This window comes from Schistocerca cancellata, chromosome 1, assembly GCF_023864275.1.
Source record: "Schistocerca cancellata isolate TAMUIC-IGC-003103 chromosome 1, iqSchCanc2.1, whole genome shotgun sequence".
NCBI classification, from domain to species: Eukaryota; Metazoa; Arthropoda; class Insecta; order Orthoptera; family Acrididae; genus Schistocerca; species Schistocerca cancellata.
The window spans coordinates 661,662,416-661,689,636 of NC_064626.1; the positions used below are offsets into that span (position 1 = coordinate 661,662,416).

General features: G+C 39.4%; 1 protein-coding gene across 2 annotated transcripts in view; it reads left to right on the forward strand.

Moving 5' to 3' along the window:
* The window catches only part of LOC126183756 (polycomb group protein Pc-like), a 71,781-nt gene that overhangs the window by 20,107 nt on the left and 24,453 nt on the right, over positions 1–27,221 (forward strand). For both annotated transcript variants that reach the window (XM_049925986.1, XM_049925995.1), the window contains 2 exons: positions 4,541–4,757; positions 24,143–24,492. In XM_049925986.1, the coding sequence (XP_049781943.1) occupies positions 4,541–4,757; positions 24,143–24,492 (567 nt within the window). The remainder of the gene's footprint in view (positions 1–4,540; positions 4,758–24,142; positions 24,493–27,221) is intronic.

The following is a 27,221-nucleotide window of genomic DNA, read 5'->3' on the forward strand; positions in this document are numbered from 1 at the left end:
GAAGTCTGAGGGTATTTCTTCTGTCTCATACATATTGCTCACCAGATGGAAGAGCTTTGTCGTGACTGGCTTTCCCAAGGCTGTCAGTAGTTGTAATGGAATTTTGTCTATGCCCAGGGCCTCATTTCGACTTAGGTCTTTCAGTGCTCTGTCGAATTCTTCATGCAGTATCATATCTCCTATCTCAACTTCATCTACGTCCTCTTCCATTTCCATAATATTGCACTCAAGTACACTGCCCTTGTATAGATCCTCTATACACGCCTTCCACCTTTGTGCTTTTCCTTCTTTGCTTAGGATTGCTTTTCCAGCTGAGCTCTTGATATTTATACAGGTGGTCCTCTTTTCTCCAAAGGTCTCTCTAATTTCCCTGTAGGCGGCATGTATCTTAACCGTAGTGATATATGCTTCTGCATCCTTACATTTGTCCTGTAGCCATTCCCGCATAGCCATTTTGCACTTCCTGTTGATCTCATTTTTGAGACGTTTATATTCCTTTCTGTCTGCTTCATTTACTGCACTTATATACTTTCTCTGTTCATCAATTAAATTCAATATCTAACAATGGGAAATCCAGGATGGAAGGTAACAGTATTGTTAAATTCAATATCTCTTGTGTTACCAAGGATTTCTACTAGCCCTCGTCTGTTTTACGTACTTGATCCTCTGCTGCCTTCACTATTTCATTTCTCAAAGCTATCTTTTCTTCTTCTACTGTATTCCTTTTCCCTGTTGTTATCAGTCGTTCCTTAATGCTCTCTCTGAAACTCTCTAAAATCTCTTATTCTTTCAGTTTATTCAGGTCCCATCTCCTTAAATTCGTAACTTTTGCAGTTTCTTCAGTTTTAAACTACTGTTCAAACTAGTAAATTGTGGTCAGAGTCCACATCTGTCGCTGGGAATGTCTTACAATTTAAAACCTGGTTCCTAAATTTCTGTCTTACCATTATATATTCAATATGAAGCCTTCCAGTGTCTCCAGGTCTCTTACACATATACAGCCTTCTCTCGTGATTCTTAAACCAAGTGTTAGCAATGATTAAGTTATGCTCTTTACAAAATTCTTCCTACCTTACCCCCTACTATTTTTCCTTCTCTTCCTCTTCCTACTACTGAAGTCCAGTCCCCCATCACTATTAAATTTTCGTCTCCCTTAACTAGCTGAATAATTTCTTTTATCTCATCATACATTTCTTCAATGTCTTCATTATACGCAGAGCTAGTTGGCATATAAACTTGGACTACTGTGGTAGGTGTGGGCTCCGTGTATACCTTGGCTACAATAATGCATTTATTACGCTGTTCGTAGTAGCTAATCCTGCATTCTCATTATGAAACCTACTCCTGCATTACATCTGCCGCTGAGAGTGAAAATCTTTTCATACATTGTTGATGTTCCAATCTGGTATTTCCATTGTTTGACAAATGAAAATATACTTTTTTATGCTTTTATGGTCTTGTCTGTAGTTAATTAAGTTTTATTTATTTATTTTTTTTTGTTTAAAATTATTTCTTTGTTTTATTATGGATTGTCTTTTGGACTGTAAATATGTAATCATACCATGTTGTCAGAAAACATGTTAGTTGGATGTAAAATATTAAATAGCTGCAATTTTAATTTTCATCTACGTCCACTATATCTTGTTTCATGCATTCATAGTGGAAATTAATACCTGAGTACAATATACAGGTTAGTAGTGATATTTTGAGTGTTCTGCACATTTGATCCTGTGATGGCTGATAATAGGTTCATTTTAAATTATTATGTAATAATGCCTTAGTGTAATGCCAAGGCATGCTCTATCAAAGTTTTCTTCAGAAGCTGGAACCATCCACAGCTGAGAGCAGACATCAATTTTCTGGAAGTTTGTTGAGAGTGAAAGTTTGAAAATATCTTATTCTCTGTGGAAGCTATTGAATTGGGATGTACTGTGCAGCCTAATTTTAATTTTTCAGTCGTTTGCAGAGTGCATGCTTCAGTTTAATACTTGCATGTATTTAAGAAAGTGACTGCATGACGCTATTGTGAAATGCGAGCAGGTAAGACTTCAGTTGTAGAGTTCCCAGCATTTTGAAAAATTTCATAGGTAAACTTTGTTATTCAGCATTACTGCTTCAAGGGTACTGGTTATATGTTCTGCAGACAAATGTATAATGTTATTGTTGTTTTATGGTGTAACATAATGGAAGGGAAAAGCCACCTTAGGTAATGGATATTTTACTTTTGTATGAAAAGTAGCTGCACCATATTTTTCTTTGGTACTGAAAGTCAGTGAATTTGTTATGTGGAACTTCTGTTCGTATTGATATCTTCACTGTATCTTAGATTTATCATGTGCTCTTTATGTATATATGTGATATTACAATTAAATTTAGTTGAATCCATTTGTAATTAAAATCCATGTGTATGTTTTGTATTGTCTCTTATAGTAATTAGTTGTAATTTTGCTTTTGCACTTCTTAATTAACATTTCCATCAGAAAATAGTGGGAGACTGTTACAAGAACAAACCAAGGTTTCACTACTGTGTACCCTTGGAAATATGTAGTAGTTGTATCTGAAAGTGAGGAATTTCAATTGGTGTTGTGTTACTGGAGTAATAAAGGATCTCTGCGTAAAATTCTCTGTAATTTTAGTTCGTACAAGACTAGTATTTTACCTACAGTTCAATGTTCGTAAAGTCACAACCAAAGAGTAACTAGCCTGACCAATTCCTTTTTAGTCTGTGACAAATTTATATCAGCTGTCTGTGTGTAACATCTCCATAAACCTCCCTTAGCTTTTGTGCAACCACTCTTTTTCATTTTTACATAACCATCATCCATATGAAGTTTGTTTGAAATATTTACACAGCCACTTTTAGGTCATAAAGGTATGCATAGCATATATGAATTGTCTATTTTTTGGAACTAGCGGGAAAAATTACATGGGACCAAATCTCTGCTCCAGTGTGGATGTGGAATTGTTTCCATTCAAGAAATTTTTGTATTTTGTGCTACCTTATCAAGAGGCACCTCTCCATAGTAGTGGGAATAGTAATAGGAAATCAGAAGTCTATCTGTTAATATTAATTCTTACTGATGCAACTCAATACACAGAGTTTGCAGTTTTTTAATTGGGAAGTGTGGTACACTTAGACAGCAATCCTTTCCTGATGTAAAGATACGGTATACATTTAAGATATTAGAAATGGGTTTAGTTCTTAGACTTGAATGATGATAGTTTACAAAGTTTGTGGAGGCCTGTTCCCAGTTAAAGTTGACTATTTGTTTTAGTGGCCAGAAATTTGTTGTGATGTCGTGTGACACATAACTATGAAACATCAAAACACTAATAGAAATAAACATTGTACTACACCCGTCATGAGAGTACATTGAAGTCGCTGGCTGGTGTTCTTCAGTGAGCCTCTTTACACTGTAGTAGTTTTCGTGTGCGCCCCCCCCCCCCCCCCCCCCCCCAACACACACTATAATTTGAGCAAGTAACCTTCCTAAATACCAGTTACAACATCTCAAGGCATCAATTTGCCTATGGACACTTTGAAATTATTAAAAATAAGTATGGACAGGCAACTCAAAATTATCCTCATTTGAACTTCATAAAATCATGTATTGTTGAGTACCATGTAGATGTAGACTGTAAAATGGAGAGTGAAAGAATTATTGGCCAGTGCTTACCTTAAGTACGGGAAATTTTTAATGCCGCTGATGGACATATATATAAGTAAACAAAACCATCCTAGATTGCCTCTTTTTGTTTGGGGAGGGGGGGGGGGGTTGTAGAAGATTTAAAAGAAATGGCAGGTCACTCAAGTCTGTAATGAGAAGTAGCCACCATTTCTGTTTCTCAACTTCTGAAATAGTTTTCTACAGACGTTTTTATTTATATTTTTTTCCTTATTTATTTCACATGCTTACTTTGAATTTTTCTTTTGATGTTCATTTTCCAGGAGTATCATTGTTTACCGCCATTGATCACTCACAAGTGTGATTTATACTCTTTTTTGCTCCTTATTCCGTACAGCTACATCACATTTGTAATAGATCCCTGCTCCATCTACATATGTCAGTTCAAAAAAGCATCCCCATCCCTAACAAAACCTAGTTTGGTCTGTTCCTGAAATGATGTCTAACCAGTAGAATCTACTATCCCTCCCTCACACTCCTCCTCAAAAATTTACTGTCAAGGCAGGACATTTTCAGAATACTCTTTGTGTTCCTGTTAATTGCTCATTAATGGAACTGTATAGTGAGTGGTCGCTTTTACTCCTCCCATTATTTGTATTCCCTGCAGGGCTTCCAAGTTTGCATTAATTTTACTGTGAGTTTATCTCAGTAGCTTATATTCATTGTTAAAAGAATTTCTGCTGGCACAATGATTTTCTTAAGTATCACCATCAATGCAATTTTATATGAAAAGTCCCTGTTATCTCTCATAGAGATTGTGCACTGTGTTGTGCTCTAAATCAGCAACAGAGTTCTTTCTTTGTTCACCATACTGAAATTTTTTGTAGGTGATTTAGAGTTTCATTTATTTACAGCTGTTAAACCAAGAACTTGCAACACCTCCAGAAACTACTGCTCCTGACAGCACAGTTACTGCAGCAGCTACTACAGATGCTACGACACTTGACGCTGAAATGGGAATGGATCCAGCAGGTGGTCCTGAGCCTGGCAGCGATACAAATCCTGAGCTGGAGGCAGTTCAATTACCTCCTGCTGAAGATAACACAACCCAGATTACTTCTGATGTCCCAGGTATTAAAAAAGTATTCAGATATGTGGGGAAAAGCAAACTGGGGAGCCACTGTGTGCCATGCAATGTGCAACCATCTGTAATTGCATGAAGAACTTTCCAGTTATAGGCTGTCTTTCACATAATCATCATGTTTTTCCTTAATACATTTCTTTATTCTTCTCATAGTCAGCCTTCCAGTTTCCCTTTTCCGAAGGATTTTCCAGATCTTGCTTCTATTCACACTGTCTTAACCATCTTAGTGCCCAGGACACCATTACTAAATTCCTATGATGTATACAGTGTTTCTCTTGGAGCTCACTTTCACACTGTCATAACCATGTCAGTGCCCAGGACACAATTTACTAAATCCCTGTAATGTACACAGTGTTTCTCTTGGAGCTTGCTTACAGTAAAAATGAGGTTCTCTGTCTACCTTTGTGGTCTAAACCCACATTGTCCCTCTCTCAATCTTCCTCCTACTGTCTTCTGTACTCTCTTTTCCTGGATCTTCTCAAATATGTTGGCAGCACGACACATCATAGTAACTTCCCAATAATTTTGATATAATTTTCCCTTTTTCCAATCTTTAGGGCTCCTTCTTTCTTTCATACTTTTCTCATGACCCGATAGAGCAATGCACTCGAACAATGCCAGTAGCTCTCGCCATTTTCACAGTTGCTTCATCCAGTCCAGGCTTCTTCTACCTTTCGTATTTGTTATGACTCCTTCCACTTCTGCCCAGTTTACGTCCATTTCGACATCCTGTTTTGCATGTCACTGCATAAAATACAGTTACACTATTTATTAAACTTAGAAATACTAAATGAATCATTAGTGCACTCTCATAACCTGTTTGAGAATAGATATGAAAAATTCTGCTTTATATATTGTGAAGTTTCAGCTGAATTTGTTTGTAGATTAATGTAATGGGGCATTGTATTGTTACTTGGAAAGTTGTACTTCTAAACAAATTCCATTTTCTATGATTAAATTTAAGACATATTTTAGATTGTGATTCGCGTACATTCTCATCTGCTGTGAAGACACTAACTGGAAGGAAACCAAATTCTCGACACTTCACACAATGTCAACAATAAATTGGATTCTTCTGGTATTTGTTGGTCACTGGTATTACTTCTTCAACAACAGGAAGGAGGACTGCCCATTACACACACACACACACACACACACACACACACACACACAAGAGAGAGAGAGGGGGGGGGAGGATCAGCACAGTGCTTTGTATGGATGCGCACCACAAAAATAATTATGATTTTGAATTAAGTTGATTGTGATACGGTATGTGTCTGTAATACTTGATATGGAATGTGCCGAAAGTATATTGATTGATTGCATAAAGAAGCTATTTTGAAACAGTGCAATATTATGGAACTCCTAAAAAGTTGCAGTTTGAATAATTACGTTTTAAGTAATAATGCATATCTCATATTCTTTAAAAGTTTTAATATTTCAGTAAGAATTTTTATGGTTCCTTCCGTGCTACAAATTTTAGTTGTCACTTCATTCTACATACATACTTCAGAGAATATTTCAAATGAAACCCATATTCGTTTTGCAGTTTGCTATTTAAATTTCTGTCAATAACTTATGATCTTAAGCATAATAAATGTTGGATCCAAGGTTAAAAATAACATGGAAAGTATTATGCAACTCAGTTGACACCGAGGTACCATTTGTCTGTAGTCCCAAAGTTTGTGACCCATGGTCCTGTCATTGTAGGCTAATACATGTCTTTTACCTTTCTGTCTGGTAAATGCTCAGTTTAATTTGTTTAGTTAAAACAATGATCAGGTTCTCCTTTCTGCAGAGGTCTGTGATCACTTTTTGTGAATGCAAAGTTGTTCCCTTTTTCAGGATTCATAAGCTATTTAATGTCACAAGCCAGTGAAAATTTTGCTTTATGCTAGAGAATTGCATAATTGTATCTAGAGATTAGAATAGGAGCGACCAAAAAGAAATGATTTCCTTTTGTATTTGGCAATGTTTTTGTTTCCACCTTCAATTTTCAAGGGAGGTAATCAAATATCTAACAGTTGTATACTTTGTTCTTTCTGTGTAAAAGTAAAATCAAGTTATGAATAGTGGAGGCCATTTTTGTTCCTAGTGTTATGTTTATAAGATCTAATTTTTTTTCTTTTTTTTCCAAATTGTGTTTGGTTCTTCATATAAATTTCTTAAGAGAATAAATGTATTGTGAATGTGTTGTTAGCAGTATCCCTAGTTTTTTTTAAATGGTCATCTACACGGAGTTTGGAGATGGATGCCAGATATAAATACATCTTTCCATGTTGTGAAGAACTTGTCATATTGTGGAATATCCTCAGAAAATTATTCTGTTTGATGATGGTGGGTGGAAGTATGTAACTTACGTAGTCTTCATTGGCAATTAGTAATTCAGAACCTGCTGATGGAAGGATATATTTTAATAGGAGCTAAAAACATGTCGTCATTGTTTACATAAGCATAATCCAAGAGAGACTGATGTGCATTGGGAAGGTGGATCTGTATTGTGCTGTCATTGAAGTCTGGCAAATAAAAAAAGCCAAACATTTCACAAATCTCTCAACATATGTTTCCTTTGTTATGCTACGTCACTCATCTTTGCTCTATGAATTTATGATCACTGCCACCACAAGCTGGCATTAGTGGCTAGTAGTTTCGTAAATGCATTATGTTACTGAATATGACTTTCAATCAGTGTTGGGCCAAGAACTACATTATAATGAATATGCGACTTAGTTTCCAGTTCTGTGAGATGTAAGCCACACACATTTTTGTTTTGATTTCAATGGGGAAATGATGTCTGCTTCACCAGCAGAGACTTAAGTTTTGCAAATGATACTGAATGCATTATCAGACAATAGCATCGAACAACTAGTCGGACAGAGACTTATTTCTTCCTTGGATAAAATCAGAACCAACATTTTCTAGAGTGTCAGCGGTCAGCAGAAACAAAGTGTTAAGCAGAAAGCTAGGAGAGTATTTCTGTTGAACTGACACGGTCTAACATATTTCTTGAAAGGTAAACTGAATACATTTAATTCAATTCTGACTTGTGTACATCACAGTTTAGGTAAATACAAACTACGTAAGTTAATAGAGGGGAGCAAAAAAGAAATATGGTTTAATGTTATCAGTGGGAAAATGTCATGAAAACAGGAGCTGTTACACTCTCACTGTAAAAGAGAATGTGGGAAAACAACCAGAGCAAGAATAGTGGCAACTTTTACTCATATAAGAAAAGCTATTAGAGAACTCAATAACAACTGATAAATAAGAAGATATGGCAGCCAAGGTCACGTGTTGTAATATTTTTATTTTATTTCCTCACTGACTGGTTTCAGCAGAGTCAAACTGTCATCTTTGGATCTACAGTGTATCAGGAGAAAAAAACATTACTGTATCAATCTCACAATTGTACAACCAGTATACATGTGGGATAACAATATAACAACACAGATATCACAATATTTTTTACATACCTTCTAGAAATAAAAATACTGTGGATAAATCACACAAACATATCAACAGCACATTGCACTTACAAAACAGAGGTGCCACATTGGCTTGTCAGATACATGAAACAGAGTAAATAAAGACTTTCCCTTTCAGTTAAATTTTTGTAATTTTGACCGGTAAGAATTGATTCTCTAGCAAAGAATGTTACTGCATCCTGCTACTGCAGGATGATACCACAGCAATAAAATATAAACGAGAGGGGAAAAAAATAAAACTTCAGTGGCAAAGGAAATGCGCCATTTACAACAACAATACACCGTGCTTGCACAACCGTCTGCAAACAGCAAAATTTGTCAAAGGCCGTAGGGCAAAGACTATGTAATACGTCATAACAATAAACTGCTTTCTATGAGCGTGACATCCAACGGTTTACATTAGGTTCGTTTCACCAATTTCCAGTGGGCGCATGCGCAGTTGACTTGCGTAAGAGCAGTAACTTCTCCCGCTTCGCGCTACTTGGAAGTGTGGCTGTTAGCTGTATAGGCAATAGTAGCAAGCAGCCATATGCAAATGAAAAAAATTTGTCTTGCACGCCCTAGCTGCCAGATTCGCGCATGCACAGAGTTGTCTGAGCTGTTGTGGGGAGGGGTTAGCCTCCAAGTGACCCGTGTTTGCATTAAGTGATTTCGCTGTTTCCTCTTCTTTTACATCTCCCACGTCAATTGAAAACAAAACAGATTTCTGTGGCCGGGAGCTATCAAGTGAATTAAAATACATTTATATAATTATGGAGGGCAAAAAAATATTTTTAGTTTCAGTTTTCTGATTTTATTTTGTTTCCAAGTTATTAGCAGTCAAGCATTAATGGCCTTGCAGAACAATGAAGTTATTTTTGTCAGTTTACTAAAGAAATTTGGCTTTATTAATCTTTTCGCTGAGGCAATCAGTTTGTTTGAAACAAAGTGTTTATTCCACAGTATTGGCTAGTTCCAATTGTTCGCTGAATTTCAAGTGCACATTTTCATTTTCTGCCTTGTATGGCATTGTTCTGTAATAAAGAACCAAATATGAGATTGTGCAGTACCAGTACTCCAAGACAATTTACATCCCAAAAACCCCACTGAAAAGCTTAATATCAGATGGGACCTACTTAAATGAAGAAAATAAAAGGAAAAATAAAATGCTGAATTATGTATTTTAGTATGGTTTATGAAATTCCGATGCTCTTGGAGTACCCTCTGATGCCCTGTTTCTTTTATGGTGCAATGTAAGCTCTCTTAGTGCTTTATATATACGAACATGGTGGGCTGTCTACACCACTGCAACAGCACACGTGCAGTAATGTCTGTTTTAGGCGCTCTCTGGCTACTGCTAAATCGAATCTGTTTCTAACAGTCTCGGGATAGTATTGCGAACGGTGGTTTGAAAAGCGTGCCGTTATTAATAAAATAAATTCTGGAGTTCTTCTTCACTGTGAGTCCAGATCATGAAAATATCATCAATAAATCTGTACCAAACTTTGGGTTGGCAGGCCTGGGTAACCAAGAAGGCTTCCTCTAAGCGACCCATGAATAGGTTGGCGTACGAGGGGGCCATCCTGGTACCCATGGCTGTTCCCTTTAATTGTTGGTATGTCTGGCCTTCAAAAGTGAAGAAGTTGTGGGTCAGGATGAAGCTGGCTAAGGTAATGAGGAAAGAGGTTTTAGGTAGGGCGGCAGGTGATCGGCGTGAAAGGAAGTGCTCCATCGCAGCGAGGCCCTGGACATGCGGAATATTTGTGTATAAGGAAGTGGCATCAATGGTTACAAGGATGGTTTCCGGGGGTAGCAGACTGGGTAGGGATTCCAGGCGTTCGAGAAAGTGGTTGGTGTCTTTGATGAAGGATGGGAGACTGCATGTAATGGGTTGAAGGTGTTGATCTACGTAGGCAGAGATGCGTTCTGTGGGGGTCAGGAGGTTGATGGAGTCAGGTGAAAGGTTTTGTAGGGGGCCTAAGGTTCTGAGGATTCCTTGAAGCTCCGCCTGGACATCAGAAATGGGATTACCATGGCAAACTTTGTAAGTAGTGTTGTCTGAAAGCTGACGCAGTCCCTCAGCCACATACTCCCGACGATCAAGTACCACAGTCGTGGAACCCTTGTCCGCCGGAAGAATGACGATGGATTGGTCAGCCTTCAGATCACGGATAGCCTGGGCTTCAGCAGTGGTGATGTTGGGAGTAGGATTAAGGTTTTTTAAGAAGGATTGAGAGGCAAGGCTGGAAGTCAGAAATTCCTGGAAGGTTAGGAGAGGGTGATTTTGAGGAAGAGGAGGTGGGTCCCGCTGTGACGGAGGACGGAACTGTTCCAGGCATGGTTCAATTTGGATAGTACCTTGGGGAGTTGGATCATTAGGAATAGGATTAGGATCATTTTTCTTCGTGGCAAAGTGATATTTCCAGCAGAGAGTACGGGTGTAGGACAGTAAATCTTTGACAAGGGCTGTTTGGTTAAATCTGGGAGTGGGGCTGAAGGTGAGGCCTTTGGATAGGACAGAGGTTTCGGATTGGGAGAGAGATTTGGAGGAGAGGTTAACTACTGAATTGGGGTGTTGTGGTTCCAGATTGTGTTGATTGGAATTTTGAGGTTTTGGAGGGAGTGGAGCTGGAAGTGGGAGATTGAGTAGATGGGAGAGACTGGGTTTGTGTGCAATGAGAGGATGTTGAGGTTTGCTGGAAAGGTTGTGAAGGGTGAGTGAGTTACCTTTCCGGAGGTGGGAAACCAGGAGATTGGATAGTTTTTTAAGGTGGAGGGTGGCATGCTGTTCTAATTTGCGGTTGGCCTGTAGGAGGATGCTGTGAATAACCGGTGTGCTGCTTGTGTCTGTATATGTGTGGATGGATATGTGTGTGTGTGCGAGTGTATACCCGTCCTTTTTTCCCCCTAAGGTAAGTCTTTCCGCTCCCGGGACTTGAATGACTCCATACCCTCTCCCTTAAAACCCACATCCTTTAGTCTTTCCCTCTCCTTCCCTCTTTCCTGATGAGGCAAAAGTTTGTTGCGAAAGCTTGAATTTTGTGTGTATGTTTGTGTTCGTTTGTGTGTCTGTCGACCTGCCAGCACTTTCATTTGGTAAGTCACATCATCTTTGTTTTTAGGTATATTTTTCCTTCGTGGATTGTTTCCTTCTATTATAACCATATATATATATATACTCATATTAAAAACAGCAGAATACACACGCGTGTGCGTGCGCGCGGTCGCGCGCGCGCACACACACACACACGCACACACACACACACACACACACACACACACACACTGTAGTGGCTAATAAAAAAGAAAAGAAAAGGTTGAAAATGTGGGAAGAATGGTGAATAAAAAGGGGATTTTAAAATCGTTAATGACCGTGATAAAGGGAAAGAATGAAATGCAAATCAGACTTCGAATTACATTAAAGCTGTCGCACTTCGTGATTCCGAAAAGCTATTGTTGGGGTGGTCCTTGTGGCGTTTCTGAGTAAAGTAACCCGGGTTGTACTGGTTATTCTCACGTCTCCTATTGCGGTTGTTGTTGTACTGTCTGTGGTTTTCATTTTGCATGTAGTTACCATTTTTATATGGGTGATAATTATTATTGTTGTTATTATCCCACGAATTTCTGCGGTTGTTCGTAGCGTCATACACGTTTCCATTTGAATATGTTTCGCGTGCAGGCATCGTATTGTGTCGCAGCGCGGAAGGATGGTTCCACCAACCATCGTCACTATGGTTCCTTTGGGGTGGGTGCTGATTTTGGTTACTAATATGAGTAAAATTTGAATGGCGTGAATCGCCTCTGTAAACTACATCCATTTGATCTAAGAAGTTTAAGAAAGTCTAAATGTCATTCTCTGGTACTCCTATTAATCTGTCTCGGTATGGAAAGGGTAAGTGGCTTGTTAAAGTGTCAATTATCGCTGGCAAGTCGGCTGGTTTGGACCAGTACAGTGTCTTGTCTAGGTACCTCTCAAAGTATTGTCTTAATGTCTCTTTTTTAGGGTCATAGGTCTCGGGGTTGCACGCTTCTCTCCTTAGACTCTGTTGCTCATTCTCGGACCAGAATTCGTCCAGGAAGGCTTGTTCGAAATGTTCAAATGTAAGGCACCGCCGTTTCATAGCAGCAACCCACTTAGCTGCTCGTCCTCTCATGAGATTGGTGACGTATCTGATTTTATCAACTTCTGACCAACTACGTGGGAAAACACTGTCAAATGATCTAATAAATACAATAGGGTGGATTTTGTGCTTGTCCTCACTGGAAAATGTCTGGAAATACCCGTGCCTTACAAACATGTCATCGGCCATGCCGGTTGGCATAACTGTATTGATGTGGTTTATGTCACTTGCTACTCGTTTGGTGGAAAAGAAAGCAGCACATTGTAATTTTGATTGGATATGTGTGATTCCACAATAGGTGTTCTGTCTGTGTCATTAGCCATGGTTTTAGCTGTTCTGTCGTTCCCTGACGATGCGTTTGCACCAATCACCAAACACGGCACAACATTGTCTCGTAATTTTGTCACTTCTTCTTCTATGTGTTTTGTCTCGTCTTTAACATGTGTCTTTGTTTTTGAAAGTATGTCCTGTGTAATTGTTTCAAGTTTTTTGTCCGGATAGTCGTCCAGATGAATAAAAGAATTGGAGTGCAGGTAAGCTACTACAAACAGCATAGTGAACGCATTATTGTGGCCAAGATAGACACGAAGCCCACGTCTACAACAGTAGCACAAGTTTATATGCCAACTAGCTCTGCAGATGACGAAGAAATTGAAGAAATGTATGATGAAATAAAAGAAATTATTCAGATAGTGAAGTGAGACGAAAATTTAATAGTCATGGGTGGCTGGAATTCGGTAGTAGGAAAAGGGAGAGAAGGAAACGTAGTAGGTGAATATGGATTGGGGGGAAGAAATGAAAGAGGAAGCCGCCTGGTAGAATTTTGCACAGAGCACAATGTAATCATAGCTAACACTTGGTTCAAGAATCATAAAAGAAGGTTGTATACATGGAAGAAGCCTGGAGATACTGACAGATTTCAGATAGATTATATAATGGTAAGACAGAGATTTAGGAACCAGGTTTTAAATTGTAAGACATTTCCAGGGGCAGATGTGGACTCTGACCACAATCTATTGGTTATGACCTGTAGATTAAAACTGAAGAAACTGCAAAAAGGTGGGAATTTAAGGAGATGGGACCTGGATAAACTGAAAGAACCAGAGGTTGTACAGAGTTTCAAGGAGAGCATAAGGGAAGAATTGACAGGAATGGGGGAAAGAAATACAGTAGAAGAAGAATGGGTAGCTTTGAGGGATGAAGTAGTGAAGGCAGCAGAGGATAAAGTAGGTAAAAAGACGAGGGCTGCTAGAAATCCTTGGGTAACAGAAGATATATTGAACTTAATTGATGAAAGGAGAAAATATAAAAACGCAGTAAATGAAGCAGGCAAAAAGGAATACAAACGTCTCAAAAATGAGATCGACAGGAAGTGCAAAATGGCTAAGCAGGGATGGCTAGAGGACAAATGTAAGGATGTAGAGGCTTGTCTCACCAGGGGTAAGATAGATACTGCCTACAGGAAGATTAAAGAGACCTTTGGAGAAAAGAAAACCACTTGTATGAATATCTAGAGCTCAGATGGAAACCCAGTTCTAAACAAAGAAGGGAAAGCAGAAAGGTGGAAGGAGTATATAGAGGGTCTATACAAGGGCGATGTACTTGAGGACAATATTATGGAAATGGAAGAGGATGTAGATGAAGATGAAATGGGAGATATGATACTGCATGAAGAGTTTGACAGAACACTGAAAGACCTGAGTCGAAACAAGGCCCCAGGAGTAGACAACATTCCATTAGAACTACTGACAGCCTTGGGAGAGCCAGTCCTGACAAAACTCTACCTCCTGGTGAGCAAGATATATGAGACAGGCGAAATACCCTCAGAATTGAATTAGTTACAAAAATTCTTTACAATATTGTTTTATAATCATTTGCTTAGGTACAATAAAGTTGGTCTTTTAGTTACCCTTTAAACTTCAGGAGTTTTGGTTATTCTCTGTTGGGAAAAAATACGAATTAAAGCTTCAAATTTGCTCAAAAACGATACATCCGAAGATTGCGTCCTGTCGCAGAAGCCAGTTGTAGTGGCTAATAAAAAAGAAAAAGAGAAGAAAAGAAAAGGTTGAAATGTGGGAAGAAATGGTGAATAAAAAGGGGGGTTTTAAAATTGTTAATGACCGTGAAAAAGGGAAAGAATGAAATGCAAATCTGACTTTGAATTACAGAAAAGCTGTCGGACTTTGTGACTCGGAAAAGCTATTGTTGGGGTGGTCCTTGTGGCGTTTCTGAGCAAAAGTCAAACCAATTTCCACTACAAAAATTATTTGAAAGAGAACAGAGAATAACAAAATGTGATCAACAGGGGGAAATGACATAGATAAGAGTACATTCATTACCAAGTTAATGTGTCTTCTCTCGTGCGGCATTCAGGTCTTGTTCTCCAACGATCTCCTGTTTCATTTCTGCATGAAAAAGTTGTAGTTGCTCCAAAATCTTGCAGTAAATTTCGTCGTCCAGAAATTACTAATGTCTACAAATTAAAACCATCTTGATATCGAATGCGATGTATTTTACAGCTGCTTCCATCCTCTGAATTTAATACAAGCTTCCAGAATACTATATGTCTGCACTTCAATAAGTTTTTACATCTGAATCATACCAAGACTAGCGAATAAGTTAAATTAAGCTTTCGCTCACAAGAGACAATAGCAGGTAGAAAACAAAAAGTGTTACAAATTTGTACCTTCATTTTCTTATAAATACTTTCTCTGTCGTCGAGCGCTCACACACCTGCAACGGTATAATTTATATCTGAGGGAACAAGTGTAGCGCGGTGAAATTCAAAGTCCCAGTACAAGGCCCCCCCCCCCCCCCCCCCCCACACACACACACAAACACAAACACACACAACAGTTGGCAACACTACACACTGAAAACATATATGTTGATCACCAAATGGAAGTGAAAGTGAAACATGCGAAGTGACAAGTGCGTATGAAACAACACCAGAAATCGGCTAGCTGGAGTATGAAGACCTGCAAATACATCTCCAGGAACACACATGTTAACAGCGCTGGAAATCAGAAGTAACACTGAACGATACATTCATAATACGAACCTTGTGCTACAAAAGTTGCTTCTAACCTAAAAAGCAAGAAAAAAACATGACAAAACGTAAGATATCAGTATATTATATCTATCACATAATACGTTTATTGTACGTATAAAAAGAAACATGTATTTCAGGCCACTGATGATACTTCCAAAATAAATGAAGTGAAAAGTGCATGGCAACATACAAACTGCCTTCATTTAGTTGCATAGATGGTACATACCTCCACGAAGCCTATTGTTGTTCATTCGTTAGAACTTGAGCCTCCTATATTGCATACTGGTGGCTCATTCTAACTGTTGATAAGTTCAGAATTAGACTTCAATTGGTAGATTCGATCTGGGAGCAATCTCGGGCCATGAATGTTTCTGAGAATATGTCTTTTGGCTTTTTCCAGGTCATCCATCATGCCTGTTCTGTTCGTCAAGAGGGTCTCTGCAGCATACAGAAACTATCGTCTGACAGCAGTTCTGTAATGACAGACCTTAGCATTCTTCAAAATGCACTTCTTGTTGTACAGATTGTGGGACAGATGTTATGCTGTGTTGAGTTTGTTACTCCTTTCTGAGATAGAGGTGCATCTCTACCATTGGGGTGGACCCATTCACTGATATAAAGAAAGTGATTTACCTTCCCAATCATTACGTGTATAGTCGTCAAAGGGGTGTTACTAGAGTGCCACTTCTCAAAGTCTTTGGTCTTGTTATACGATTTTTGTAACCCTGACTTCACTGCTATCTCATGCAGGGCTTGGACAGCAATGACAGCATCCTTAGAGTTGCTGGTTAAGATTGCAATGTCATCTGTGAAAACAAGGCACCTTATCTTGTTTTTTCGGATCCTGACTCCAATGGTAACTGGTTCGATTCCTAGATTCCTCGGCGTACATTCCCAGGTTTTGATGACTTTTTAAGCACCAGATTAAACAGAATGGGTTATAGACAATCACCTTGTCGTACTCCCGTTTGGATGTTGAAACTCCAAGATAGTTCTTTTCTGAACTTCACCTTAGAGGTTGTATCCATGAAAGTCTGTTTGATGAGGGTGTGTGCGTTGTAATCCACACCTCGTTCTTGGAGTACTAGGAAGAGTGTTTGGCGGTTGATGGAATCGTAAGCTTTCGTCACGTATAAGAAAACCACGGTGATGTTCGTGCTCCATTTTTGTTTTAATTGGAGATCTGCTCAGTACAGGACCTTCTACGTCGAAATCCTCCTCTATATTCACCAATTGTTTGATCCCCTTGACTTTCTACATTGTCCATTAAAATCTTGGAGAGCACTTTGTATCCTATTGGCAGCAGAGAAATCCCCTGGTAGTTGTTGAGATCGCTGTGATCGCCTTTCTTATGTAAAAGGTGTAAGATAGCTGATTTCCAGTCATCAGGGATCCTACCAGCCTCCCAACTGTTGACCAGGATCCAGTGTAGAGCCTCTATGATCATATTTCCACCTGCTTTCAGAGCTTCTGCAACGATGCCATCTTCCCCGGGTGCCCCGTTCTTAAGATGGTTGATGACATTAACAACTTGCTGTATAGTTGGTGGGTTAGATGGTAAGAGCATCACTTGAGGTTTTTCAACAGGCAGTCTTTCCGTGGGCTCTTGACAATTAAGCAATTGCTCAAAATAGTTTGCCAAAAGTTCCATGTTTTCACGGTTATTAGTGAACAGCACCCTGGCCGTATTCTTAAAGTGAAGGCATTGTGGTTTATACCCTGAGGATTCTCCTCTGAAGGCCCGATAAAAGTTTCTGGTGTTGTACATTTCAAATTCTTCATCCAACTTTTCCAGTCTTGATCGATCGTAAGATCTCTTCACACACCTGATAGTCTTCCTTGTCAATTTCCACACCATTGTGAAATTCTTCCAGTCTTTGTCGTTTAGTCAAGTTCCACTTCCTCCAGGCTGTGGCACACTCAGCAACTGTGAGGTCACATTCAGAATTCCACCACCTATGACTTCGCTTCCTTCGAGGTTGTCCGAGGTTATTGGTCGCCTTGCTTACAAAGGACCTCAGTTGGTTCCAGTCTTTAATTCATTTTTGCATGATGTCCATTGTAAAGCGTTCTTTATTCTCTGTAAAGAATTGGGGATCATTCCTTGGTGGGATTGTGGTAGGAGGTACCTTTCGATTGGGTAGTATTCTGGTCTTTATTTGCGTGAAGAAATGGTCAGAATCAACATTCCAACCTTTGTGTACTCTGACATTCGTGATCTCTTTCCTGCTCTGTACACTGATTCCAACATGATCGATTTGAAATGATCTAATAGTAGCGTTTGGTGACTGCCAAGTGGTCTGGTATCTTGCCTTTCTGGGGAATACTGTAGATATGATCTTCAACTGATACAACCTACACAGTTCAATTAAGTGTTTGCCGTTAGCATTTGTTCGTCTATGTGTTGTCTAAGGCCCCAGTATGTCTTGGTACTGTTGTTCTTTTCCCAGTTGAGCGTCAAAGTCACCTACCAGTATTTTGACATGGTGATCAGGGATCTTACTGATCCCATCTTCTAGCATCTGCCAGAAACTTCGGACCTTTTCAGGGTTCTTGTTTTCATCATTAACTGGAGCATGTGCATTTACAATAGAGTATCCCTTGTTGCCGCATCTTAGGGATAACACAGAGATGCATTTGCTAGCTGATGTGAATCCTATGACAGAATCCATCATATCACGTCTTATTAAAAAGGCTGTTCCAAAAACGCTGGAGCCATGTGTGTTCTTAGACGCCGGCTTCCCTTTAATTATTTTATAACCTTCTGACTCAAAAGCTGTATCATCAGTGAATCTGGTTTCTTGGACAGCCATTGTTGAAATTTTGCGTTTATTCTGGATATCAGTCAATTGCTTGAGTTTTCCGGTTGTACATCGGGTTTGAATATTGATAGTTCCAAAGTGTGTGATAGTTTTGGGTCTCAATCAGGTGGTGATTTTCGGGAACTCTGACTTTCCCTGCATGATGACGTCGAGCTCCCCAGAATCCGAAGACCTCAGTGCGCCACTCTTGGTGACGGGAGACTGGATACTCGCTGGGGTAGTGACATCTGCGTCAGTGTTTATCATTGTCTGTGATATACCAGGGGCGAAAGCTGAAAGACTTCAGGGTTGGCTACTCTGAACCTTATTCAGGAGCTTTGATTACAGTGGTGTCACCTCTCCCAAAGGCATTTTAGAGCTACTGCCAGGAATTATTCTGGCCGTCGCTTACATGGGGAACAGACACCCTTGCAGCTGCCTAAGATTTTGTCTTAAAAGCGTGACAATCTCTGCAGAAGAGCTGGTTGCGATTGGTACTTGGGATCCAAGAATGAGGAGCAGTTGAGTTAATGTTCCGCGTGGCCACTCAGCCATTTTAATATTGATATAGATCCTTTGGAATAATACTGAAAGAATGAATTTCATATGGTACTATTGGAGGGTCTGCCCTGGTTGTCAATTTGGTTACCTTATACAGGGTGTTACAAAAAGGTACGGCCAAACTTTCAGGAAACATTCCTCACACACAAAGAAAGAAAATATGTTATGTGGACATGTGTCCGGAAACACTTACTTTCCATGTTAGAGCTCATTTTATTACTTCTCTGCAAATCACATTAATCATGGAATGGAAACACACAGCAACAGAACGTACCAGCGTGACTTCAAACACTTTGTTACAGGAAATGATCAAAATGTCCTCTGTTAGCGAGGATACATGCATCCACCCTTCGTCGCATGTAATCCCTGATGCTCTGATGCAGCCCTGGAGAATGGCGTATTGTATCACAGCCGTCCACAATACGAGCACGAAGAGTCTCTACATTTGGTACCGGGGTTGCGTAGACAAGAGCTTTCAAATGCCCCCATAAATGAAAGTCAAGAGGGTTGAGGTCAGGAGAGCGTGGAGGCCATGGAATTGGTCCGCCTCTACCAATCCATCGGTCACCGAGTCTGTTGTTGAGAAGCGTACGAACACTTCGACTGAAATGTGCAGGAGCTCCATTGTGCATGAACCACGTGTTGTGTTGTACTTGTAAAGGCACATGTTCTAGCAGCACAGGTAGAGTATCCCGTATGAAATCATGATAACGTGCTCCATTGAGCGTAGGTGGAAGAATATGGGGCCCAATAAAGACATCACCAACAATTCCTGCCCAAACGTTCACAGAAAATCTGTTGATGACGTGATTGCACAACTGCGTGCGGATTCTCGTCAGCCCACACATGTTGATTGTGAAAATTTACAATTTGATCACGTTGGAATGAAGCCTCATCCGTAAAGAGAACATTTGCACTGAAATGAGGATTGACACATTGTTGGATGAACCATTCGCGGAAGTGTACCCGTGAGGCCAATCAGCTGCTGATAGTGCCTGCACACGCTGTACATAGTATGGAAACAACTGGTTCTCCCGTAACACTCTCCATACAGTGGCGTGGTCAGCGTTACCTTGTACAGCAGCAACTTCTGTGACGCTGACATTAGGGTTATCGTCAACTGCACGAAGAATTGCCTCGTCCATTGCAGGTGTCCTCGTCGTTCTAGGTCTTCCTGAGTCGCGAGTCATAGGCTGGAATGTTCCGTGCTCCCTAAGACGCCAATCAATTGCTTCGAACGTCTTCCTGTCGGGACACCTTCGTTCTGGAAATCTGTCTCGATACAAATGTACCGCGCCACGGCTATTGCCCCGTGCTAATCCATACATCAAATGGGCATCTGCCAACTCCACATTTGTAAACATTGCACTGACTGCAAAACCATGTTTGTGATGAACACTAACCTGTTGATGTTACGTACTGGTGTGCTTGATGCTAGTACTGTAGAGCAATGAGTCGCATGTCAACACAAGCACCGAAGTCACCATTACCTTCCTTCAGTTGGGCCAACTGGCGGTGAATTGAGGAAGTACAGTACATACTGACGAAACTAAAATGAGCTCTAACTTGGAAATTAAGCGTTTCCGGACACATGTCCACATAACATCTTTTCTTTATTTGTGTGTGAGGAATGTTTCCTGAAAGTTTGGCCGTACCTTTTTGTGTAACACCTGTAAACACCTATAAACACCTATAAACCAATGAGAACATGGATTATGTTGCTGAAGTAGTTGCAATACTATCCCATTGTGAAGTCAGTCTGCATGATATTCGACATAAAGTATCAGTTGTGTGATGTCGTAACAGAAGTACACTCTAAATTGACATTGCATTGTTAGTATGAAGAATTACAGATGTAACGATATTTGGTGACATACAGGGTTAAAAATCTGGGTAGTTTTTCTGATTATTGGTACAGAATCTGTCAATACAGATTTCTGTAACTAGAGAATCACATTTTGTCTTCATAATGTATAATAACTTATACAATTGTCAACTGGATTTTCTTAAGATATGAATAACATATAATCATTCTAACAGTCATAAAATGAAATAGAGTTTGTCTTTTGGGATTGTTTTGGTAAATGTTGAGAAAGGTAATGCTCAAATTGCTAATGCTAGTCATTTGGTGAATAACAGTACTGTCACCAGCAGAACTCTAAAATTTTATTTTTTGGGAGAGTTATGCCCTGTGCAGTAATTTGGGATGTACCTGTTTTGCAAAAACCGAAACAGATCTGCACAATATTATTTTAGGGAAGGAAAGTGTAAAATGGTAGAAATGCTGGTTTTTGGGTCATTGTACTGAATTGTTGTATGGTTTTGTTTCTGCTCTAAGAGGGATAAATAATAATAAAAAAAGTTAGAATTGTAGCATCATACCAAGAGTCAATCGTAGTCCTCTGGTGAACCTCCCTTTGCCCCTTGTGATCAGAGACGAATTGCCAGCGAAAATCGAAGATGCACCAGCCACAGTGTTCTCAGAAAATGTTCGTCCTCGCATATTGGATGTAGAAAAGTTTAATGTGATATTAATAAACTGTTGGGGCATCCTACGAAGGATCCCTGTATTAGAATCTCTTATAGAAAGTTATAATGCACAGACAGTGTCAGGAACAGAAGGTTGGTTGAGACTGGAAGTGAGTGGAAGCAAAATTCTAAATTCAAATTAGAATATTCATTGTAATGATAGGTTAAATGCCAAAAGTGGTGGTGTATTTATTGCCGGAAAGAATTCTGTAATATCTACTAAGGTTATTATGGTTTCTGAATGTCAATTAATCTTGGTGAAGTCAGTAGATCAAAAACGATAGTGGATGCTTTTGTAGACTGCGTGCCCAGGGAGAACTTGCAGAATTTTGTGAATAAGTTTCCTGATGATCATGCTATTGTAATAGGGGGTGACATCATCTTGCCACACAAGATAGGAGAGTCATGTGACCAAAAATGGTGCCAGAGACAGGGTTACATGTAGCATTATTCTGAATGTCTAATCCAAAAATTGCTTCAAGCAGATAGTGAGAGAACCAACTTGTGAAGATAAAGTCTTAGACCTTCTCTCTGAACTTATAGAATCAGTTAACCCAGAGTGATCATAAGGTAGTGATTGCATCAATGATGTGGGTATTACATGGATTGTTATGAAATGTAGGAAAGTATTTTTGATGAGCAAGAGTGACAGGATACAAATTGCTGAGTATCTTAGTAGTCAACATCAAATATTTGATGCTGAGGACAAAGATATAAAACACAAATGGAAAAAAACCAAAAGCATTGTTCAGTATGCCGTAGACTAGGTTTAATAACTGTGCTATATAAAACTGATTCCTAAACAAAGAGAGCTTCACCACAGATTCCAGGGAAGTCAAAACCTATCTGACAAACAGAAGCTGAATGAAGCAAAAATGAGCATAAAGGAAACAATGGGAGAAGTGTTCAACGACTTTAAAAGTAAAATTGTGCCATCCCATCTGACCAAAAACCGTTAGTTTTTTGTCGTATGTAAAATCAGTAAGCAGATTATATAATCTCTTCAGTCACTCATGAATCATACTGACACCGAAATGGGAGATGACAGAGAGAGACTGAAATACTAAATTTGATCTTATGCAATTGTTTCACTGCAGAAGATCATAATATGGTTGCTGCCTTCAATCATTGTATGAACATGAAAGCCAGATATTTTGATAAGTGATCACAGAATAGGAAAGCAACTATAATCACTTGATAGTGGAAAGGCATCAAGACCAGATGAAGTATCTGTAAAATCGTACAGAGATTATGCGAAAGAACTTTATCCCTAGTAGCAGCAGTTTCTCATAAATCACTGGAGCAATGAAGGGTACCTAGTGACTGAAAAAGTGCAGGTTATTCCCATTATCAAGAAGGGTCATAATACAGTTGCGCATAACTGTAGGCCTGTATCGCTGATGTCGGTCTGTTACAGAGTTATGGAACAAGCTTTTATGACGATTTTGGAGAACAAAAATCCTCTCTCAAAAAATTAACATGGATATCTCTAGCCGAGATCTTGAGAAACTCAGCTCGCTCTGTTCCTCCATGGGATCTGCAGTGCTGAAGACATCACCACTCTGGTTGTTGTCATGTTCCTAGACTTCGAGAAGGCATTTGACACCGTCCTGATCTGCTGTTTAGTGAAAAAAAAAAAAATGAGATTATCGACTATTGAACCAGATTCGCAACTGTATTCAAAACTTCTTTGCAGAGAGAGCTCAACACATTCTTAATTGACCTCAATTGACAGATGTAAAGACAATTTCAGGACTACCCTGAGGAAGTGTGGAAGGAATGTTGCTGTTTACAAGATATATATAAATGATCTAGTAAAAAACGTCAGAAGCTTCATAAGGCTATACACAGACGATGCTGTTATCTGCAGGAGCTTAGCAACGCCAGAAGACTGCAGCAATTTGCAAAAGGACCTGCAGAGGATTTATGAGTGGTGCAGAGACTGGCAGTTAACCCTGAATGTAAATAGATGTAACATATTGCACACACATAGGAGAAAAACTCCATTACTGTAGAACTACACTATTATGACAGTTTGCTGCAAAATGCATCTTCCATAAAATATCTAAGAGTAACAGTCTGTAGCAATGAAATGTGGAAGTACAAATAAACTAATCAGTAGGAATAACAGATATGCTAGACTGAGATTCAGATGAAGAATCTTTAAGGAAATGTAACTCATCCCTGAAAGAAGTGGCATCAAAATACGTTTGGCCAGTTGTTGAGTGTTCCTCATCATTCTGCAATGCTTATCAGGTTGGACTAATAGAAGAGATATAGAAGATAGAACAAAGAGCAATGCATTGCGTCCCAGGGTCATTTAGTCAATGTGAGAGCGTTACAGAGCTCAACAAACCCCAGTGACAGACTCTGTAAGAGAGACATTGTGCATCATGAACTGGTTCACTACTGAAACTCTCACAAAATGACCCTAATGAAAAAATCCGAGAAATTAGAGCTAATTAAGAGGTATACCAACAATAGTTTTTCCTGTGCGCCATTAATGAATGGAACAGGGAAGGGGGAATCAGGTAGTTGTGTCAGAAGTACTGTTCACCACGCACTGTGAAGTGTCTTGCAGAGTATAGATGTAGGTGTAGAACTGTATCTAGTCTTAAGCTGGACAAGAGCTTTTATGTTCTTAGATTAAAGTGGTGAGTCACGTATTTTTTTCGTTGTGAAAGCTGTGGGCCTTATTGAACAGAAAATGTTTGGACTTAGCCACTTTTATGCCTCAGTATTGTCTCTCTCATTATCTTAAATAAGTACTAAAGATATCCATATTCCTATTTTGATGACTTAATTGCATTAGCAAATATTTAACTAGTATTGCCCAATATTCAGGGCCTGTACCTGTGGACACTGTGGATCCCGAACCAACAGTAACTCCTGGAGATTTGAATGAAGCAGCCAGTGAACTCGGAGAAGTGTCCGAACCACCAGTAATTGCCCAAGTAAAGACTACACGTCCTCATACTCCGATTCCCACACCTGCAGTTCAGGATGCAGTAGAGACAAACACTGCTGCAACTGTGGAAGATGCAATTGCCACTTCACCTCGATGTGACACTGGCACAAAACGAAAGGCAGAAGTACTGTCCCAGGAGTCGGGCAAAATTGGGGTCACAATTACTACAAGCTGTGCATCACCTGTCTCCAAAGCACCTCGTCTTGGTTCACCACCACTTCCCTCGGTAAGTAATAGTCCTATGGATAAGTGCTTTAGGTATAATATAAGTCATAAAGCAACTAATTTGCAGCTAATTATGTAGAGTTTCTAAATGTAATTGTTTTATGTAGTAGTGTGAACCATAATTTGTTATTGAATTTTTTGGCGAAAGGCATCTTGGAAAGTGCTCCTTAAACATTCTACCGGTATACACTGTAACAGTATATCTGCTTACTTGCAAACAACAAATGTGACACACTTTCTGATTGCACATAGGATTGTTCCTGACCATCTGCAATCTGAGTGAAATCTTGAACTGCTGTTCGCTATAGAAAAAAAACGAAACTGTTCAAAATTTGAACTAAGCATACGAAACAGTTGTAATTTTACAAGGTCTTGCTGAGAAGAGGTGCAAAGTATCTTGTGAGCATATTGGCACTTTGTCAAATTTAAGGCTTTTAAAAATGAAGCTAATAGTAATTCAAAGGAGATAATTTGGTTTGGATGCACAACTTTTGTGCTCAACACAAAATTTCAGGACTGTGTCATTTTTGTGATACATTAGGTCAAAAAAAAAAAAAAAAAAAAAAAAAAAAAAAAAAAAAAAAAAATTGCCGGCCGAAGTGGCCATGCGGTTAAAGGCGCTGCAGTCTGGAACCGCAAGACCGCTACGGTCGCAGGTTCGAATCCTGCCTCGGGCATGGATATTTGTGATGTCCTTAGGTTAGTTAGGTTTAACTAGTTCTAAGTTCTAGGGGACTAATGACCTCAGCAGTTGAGTCCCATAGTGCTCAGAGCCATTTGAACCATTAGGTCAAAATTGGGGAAAAATAAAGTAGAATGATTTTGTGACTACAGATGACTTGGTATGAGGGGCGGCTGCAGCTGTGATAATACATTTCAAATGTTGAAGAGCTGCGACAAAATGATTTATTAATCACTACTAATTTTCTGACATAATCGCATCTTCAAGTACCAACGAATGACCTAAAGAAGATACGTAAGTAGTAATTCTAATGTAATTAGAAGGAAGGTCAGTGTTGGCCGTAATTTTGATGGTTTATTGACAGCAAAATTGATTTTCGATCACATAATTACCATCTTCACACATAATGACCATCTTCAGTGCTTTTAGTGTACAAATTAAAGCTTGTAGGTGCTGGTGTCAAGTTGTTATCAGTAACCAAAGCTATGAAACGATCACAATAAATGTATCTTTATTTTCTCCTTCAAAATGTTTTCCATATCACTGGAGAGGAATTTGTGAAATTTCAGTAGCAGGTTCTGAACCAAGAACTACTTTTACCATTTCTTCAAATTGGACATTAACAACTTATCTGCTCTTTTTTTTTTTTTTACGACATAGTTATATGGAGATAAACAGTGATGAATTTACTTACAAACAATTATTAAAAATGACAGTCACAATCGCACTATTTTTTTTTTCCGCCAACCGGTTTCAGCCCATGATGGGGTCATCTTCAGGGCAATTTACACCATTTGGTTGCTCGCTGGAGTCGTCACCCTGCCTGTGCACGGTTCGTAACTCCAGAGCGAGCGACCAAATAGTGTAAATTGCCCTGAAGATAACCCCATCGCGGGTTGAAACCGGTTGGCGGCAAAATGAATAATGCGATTGTGACTGTCATTTTGAATAATTGACTTTTCTGCTATTGTGTGTGGTTTTTTGGCCTTTACGGTAAATGTTACCTTAAAGCTAGCTTCCTGTACTTTTGGCGAAACATGCTGAAATATTCAGGAGTTTCATTTGTTTTTATTTTGTTCCAACAACTGATGAGAAACAAATACATCTTTTCTTAATGGAGAGGAATGTTTCTTTGACAAATGTCATTTCAGTTTACTGGGAACCATAACAGTCCCCCCTCCCACCACACAAACAAACACACACACACTTGGGGATTTGGCTTGTTTTCTCATCACACCAGAAAAAAGGTAAGATAAATAATTATCACTGTATTGCCTTTGAGCTACTTTTTTCTTTCTCAGTTATTTCACTACTTGCACTCGAGCACAGACCACTCTGTACAATGAACAATATTGGGGGGGTGGGGGAACAGTTTAATGACACTGTAATCAGCCTAGGGATAGCATCTTTGATTAATAATTAAAATGTCCTTGGTCCCGGATTCATAACCCACTGCTGCTTAAATTTTGATTAATAATCAGCATTGGCAGCCATAGACTTCCGGCATAAGAAGTAACCCTCATTCTGCCAGTGGCCTTGTCATCGAGGGTGGACATAGGTTCAAGGCACTCTCTTGTCCTTAGGGTGAGAAACTGCCTCTAAAGGCGTAAGAATCAGCAATGAGGATGCAGAAGGCAATGGGAACCATTACGTTAAAGACACACAATGGGTATCCATAGGACATGTTGGCCTCTAATTGAAAAAGTATCATGACGACCTCCCACCTTTATTACATAGTGACTTAGCTTTTCACTCTTATCAACTTGTGCACAATGTTTTAGCAGTAATCTCTGTCTTGCATATTACCCTGTCTTCCACCTTCAAGCACTCAGTCTTTCCTTTCCATCCCTTCGGGTAAGTGTCCCCTGATCCAGGGTCCTGGGTGACTTTTCCAAACTGTACCCAATTTCATAAACCTCTCCAGTCCTTTTCCTTCACCCCTCTTCCTTCCCATTCAACCCCTCCGCCCGAAGGAGTCACTGGCTCTGAAAGTTTGCATATACAAAACCCTTTTTTGTACGTGTGTTCTTACTTAATTATGATGTTTT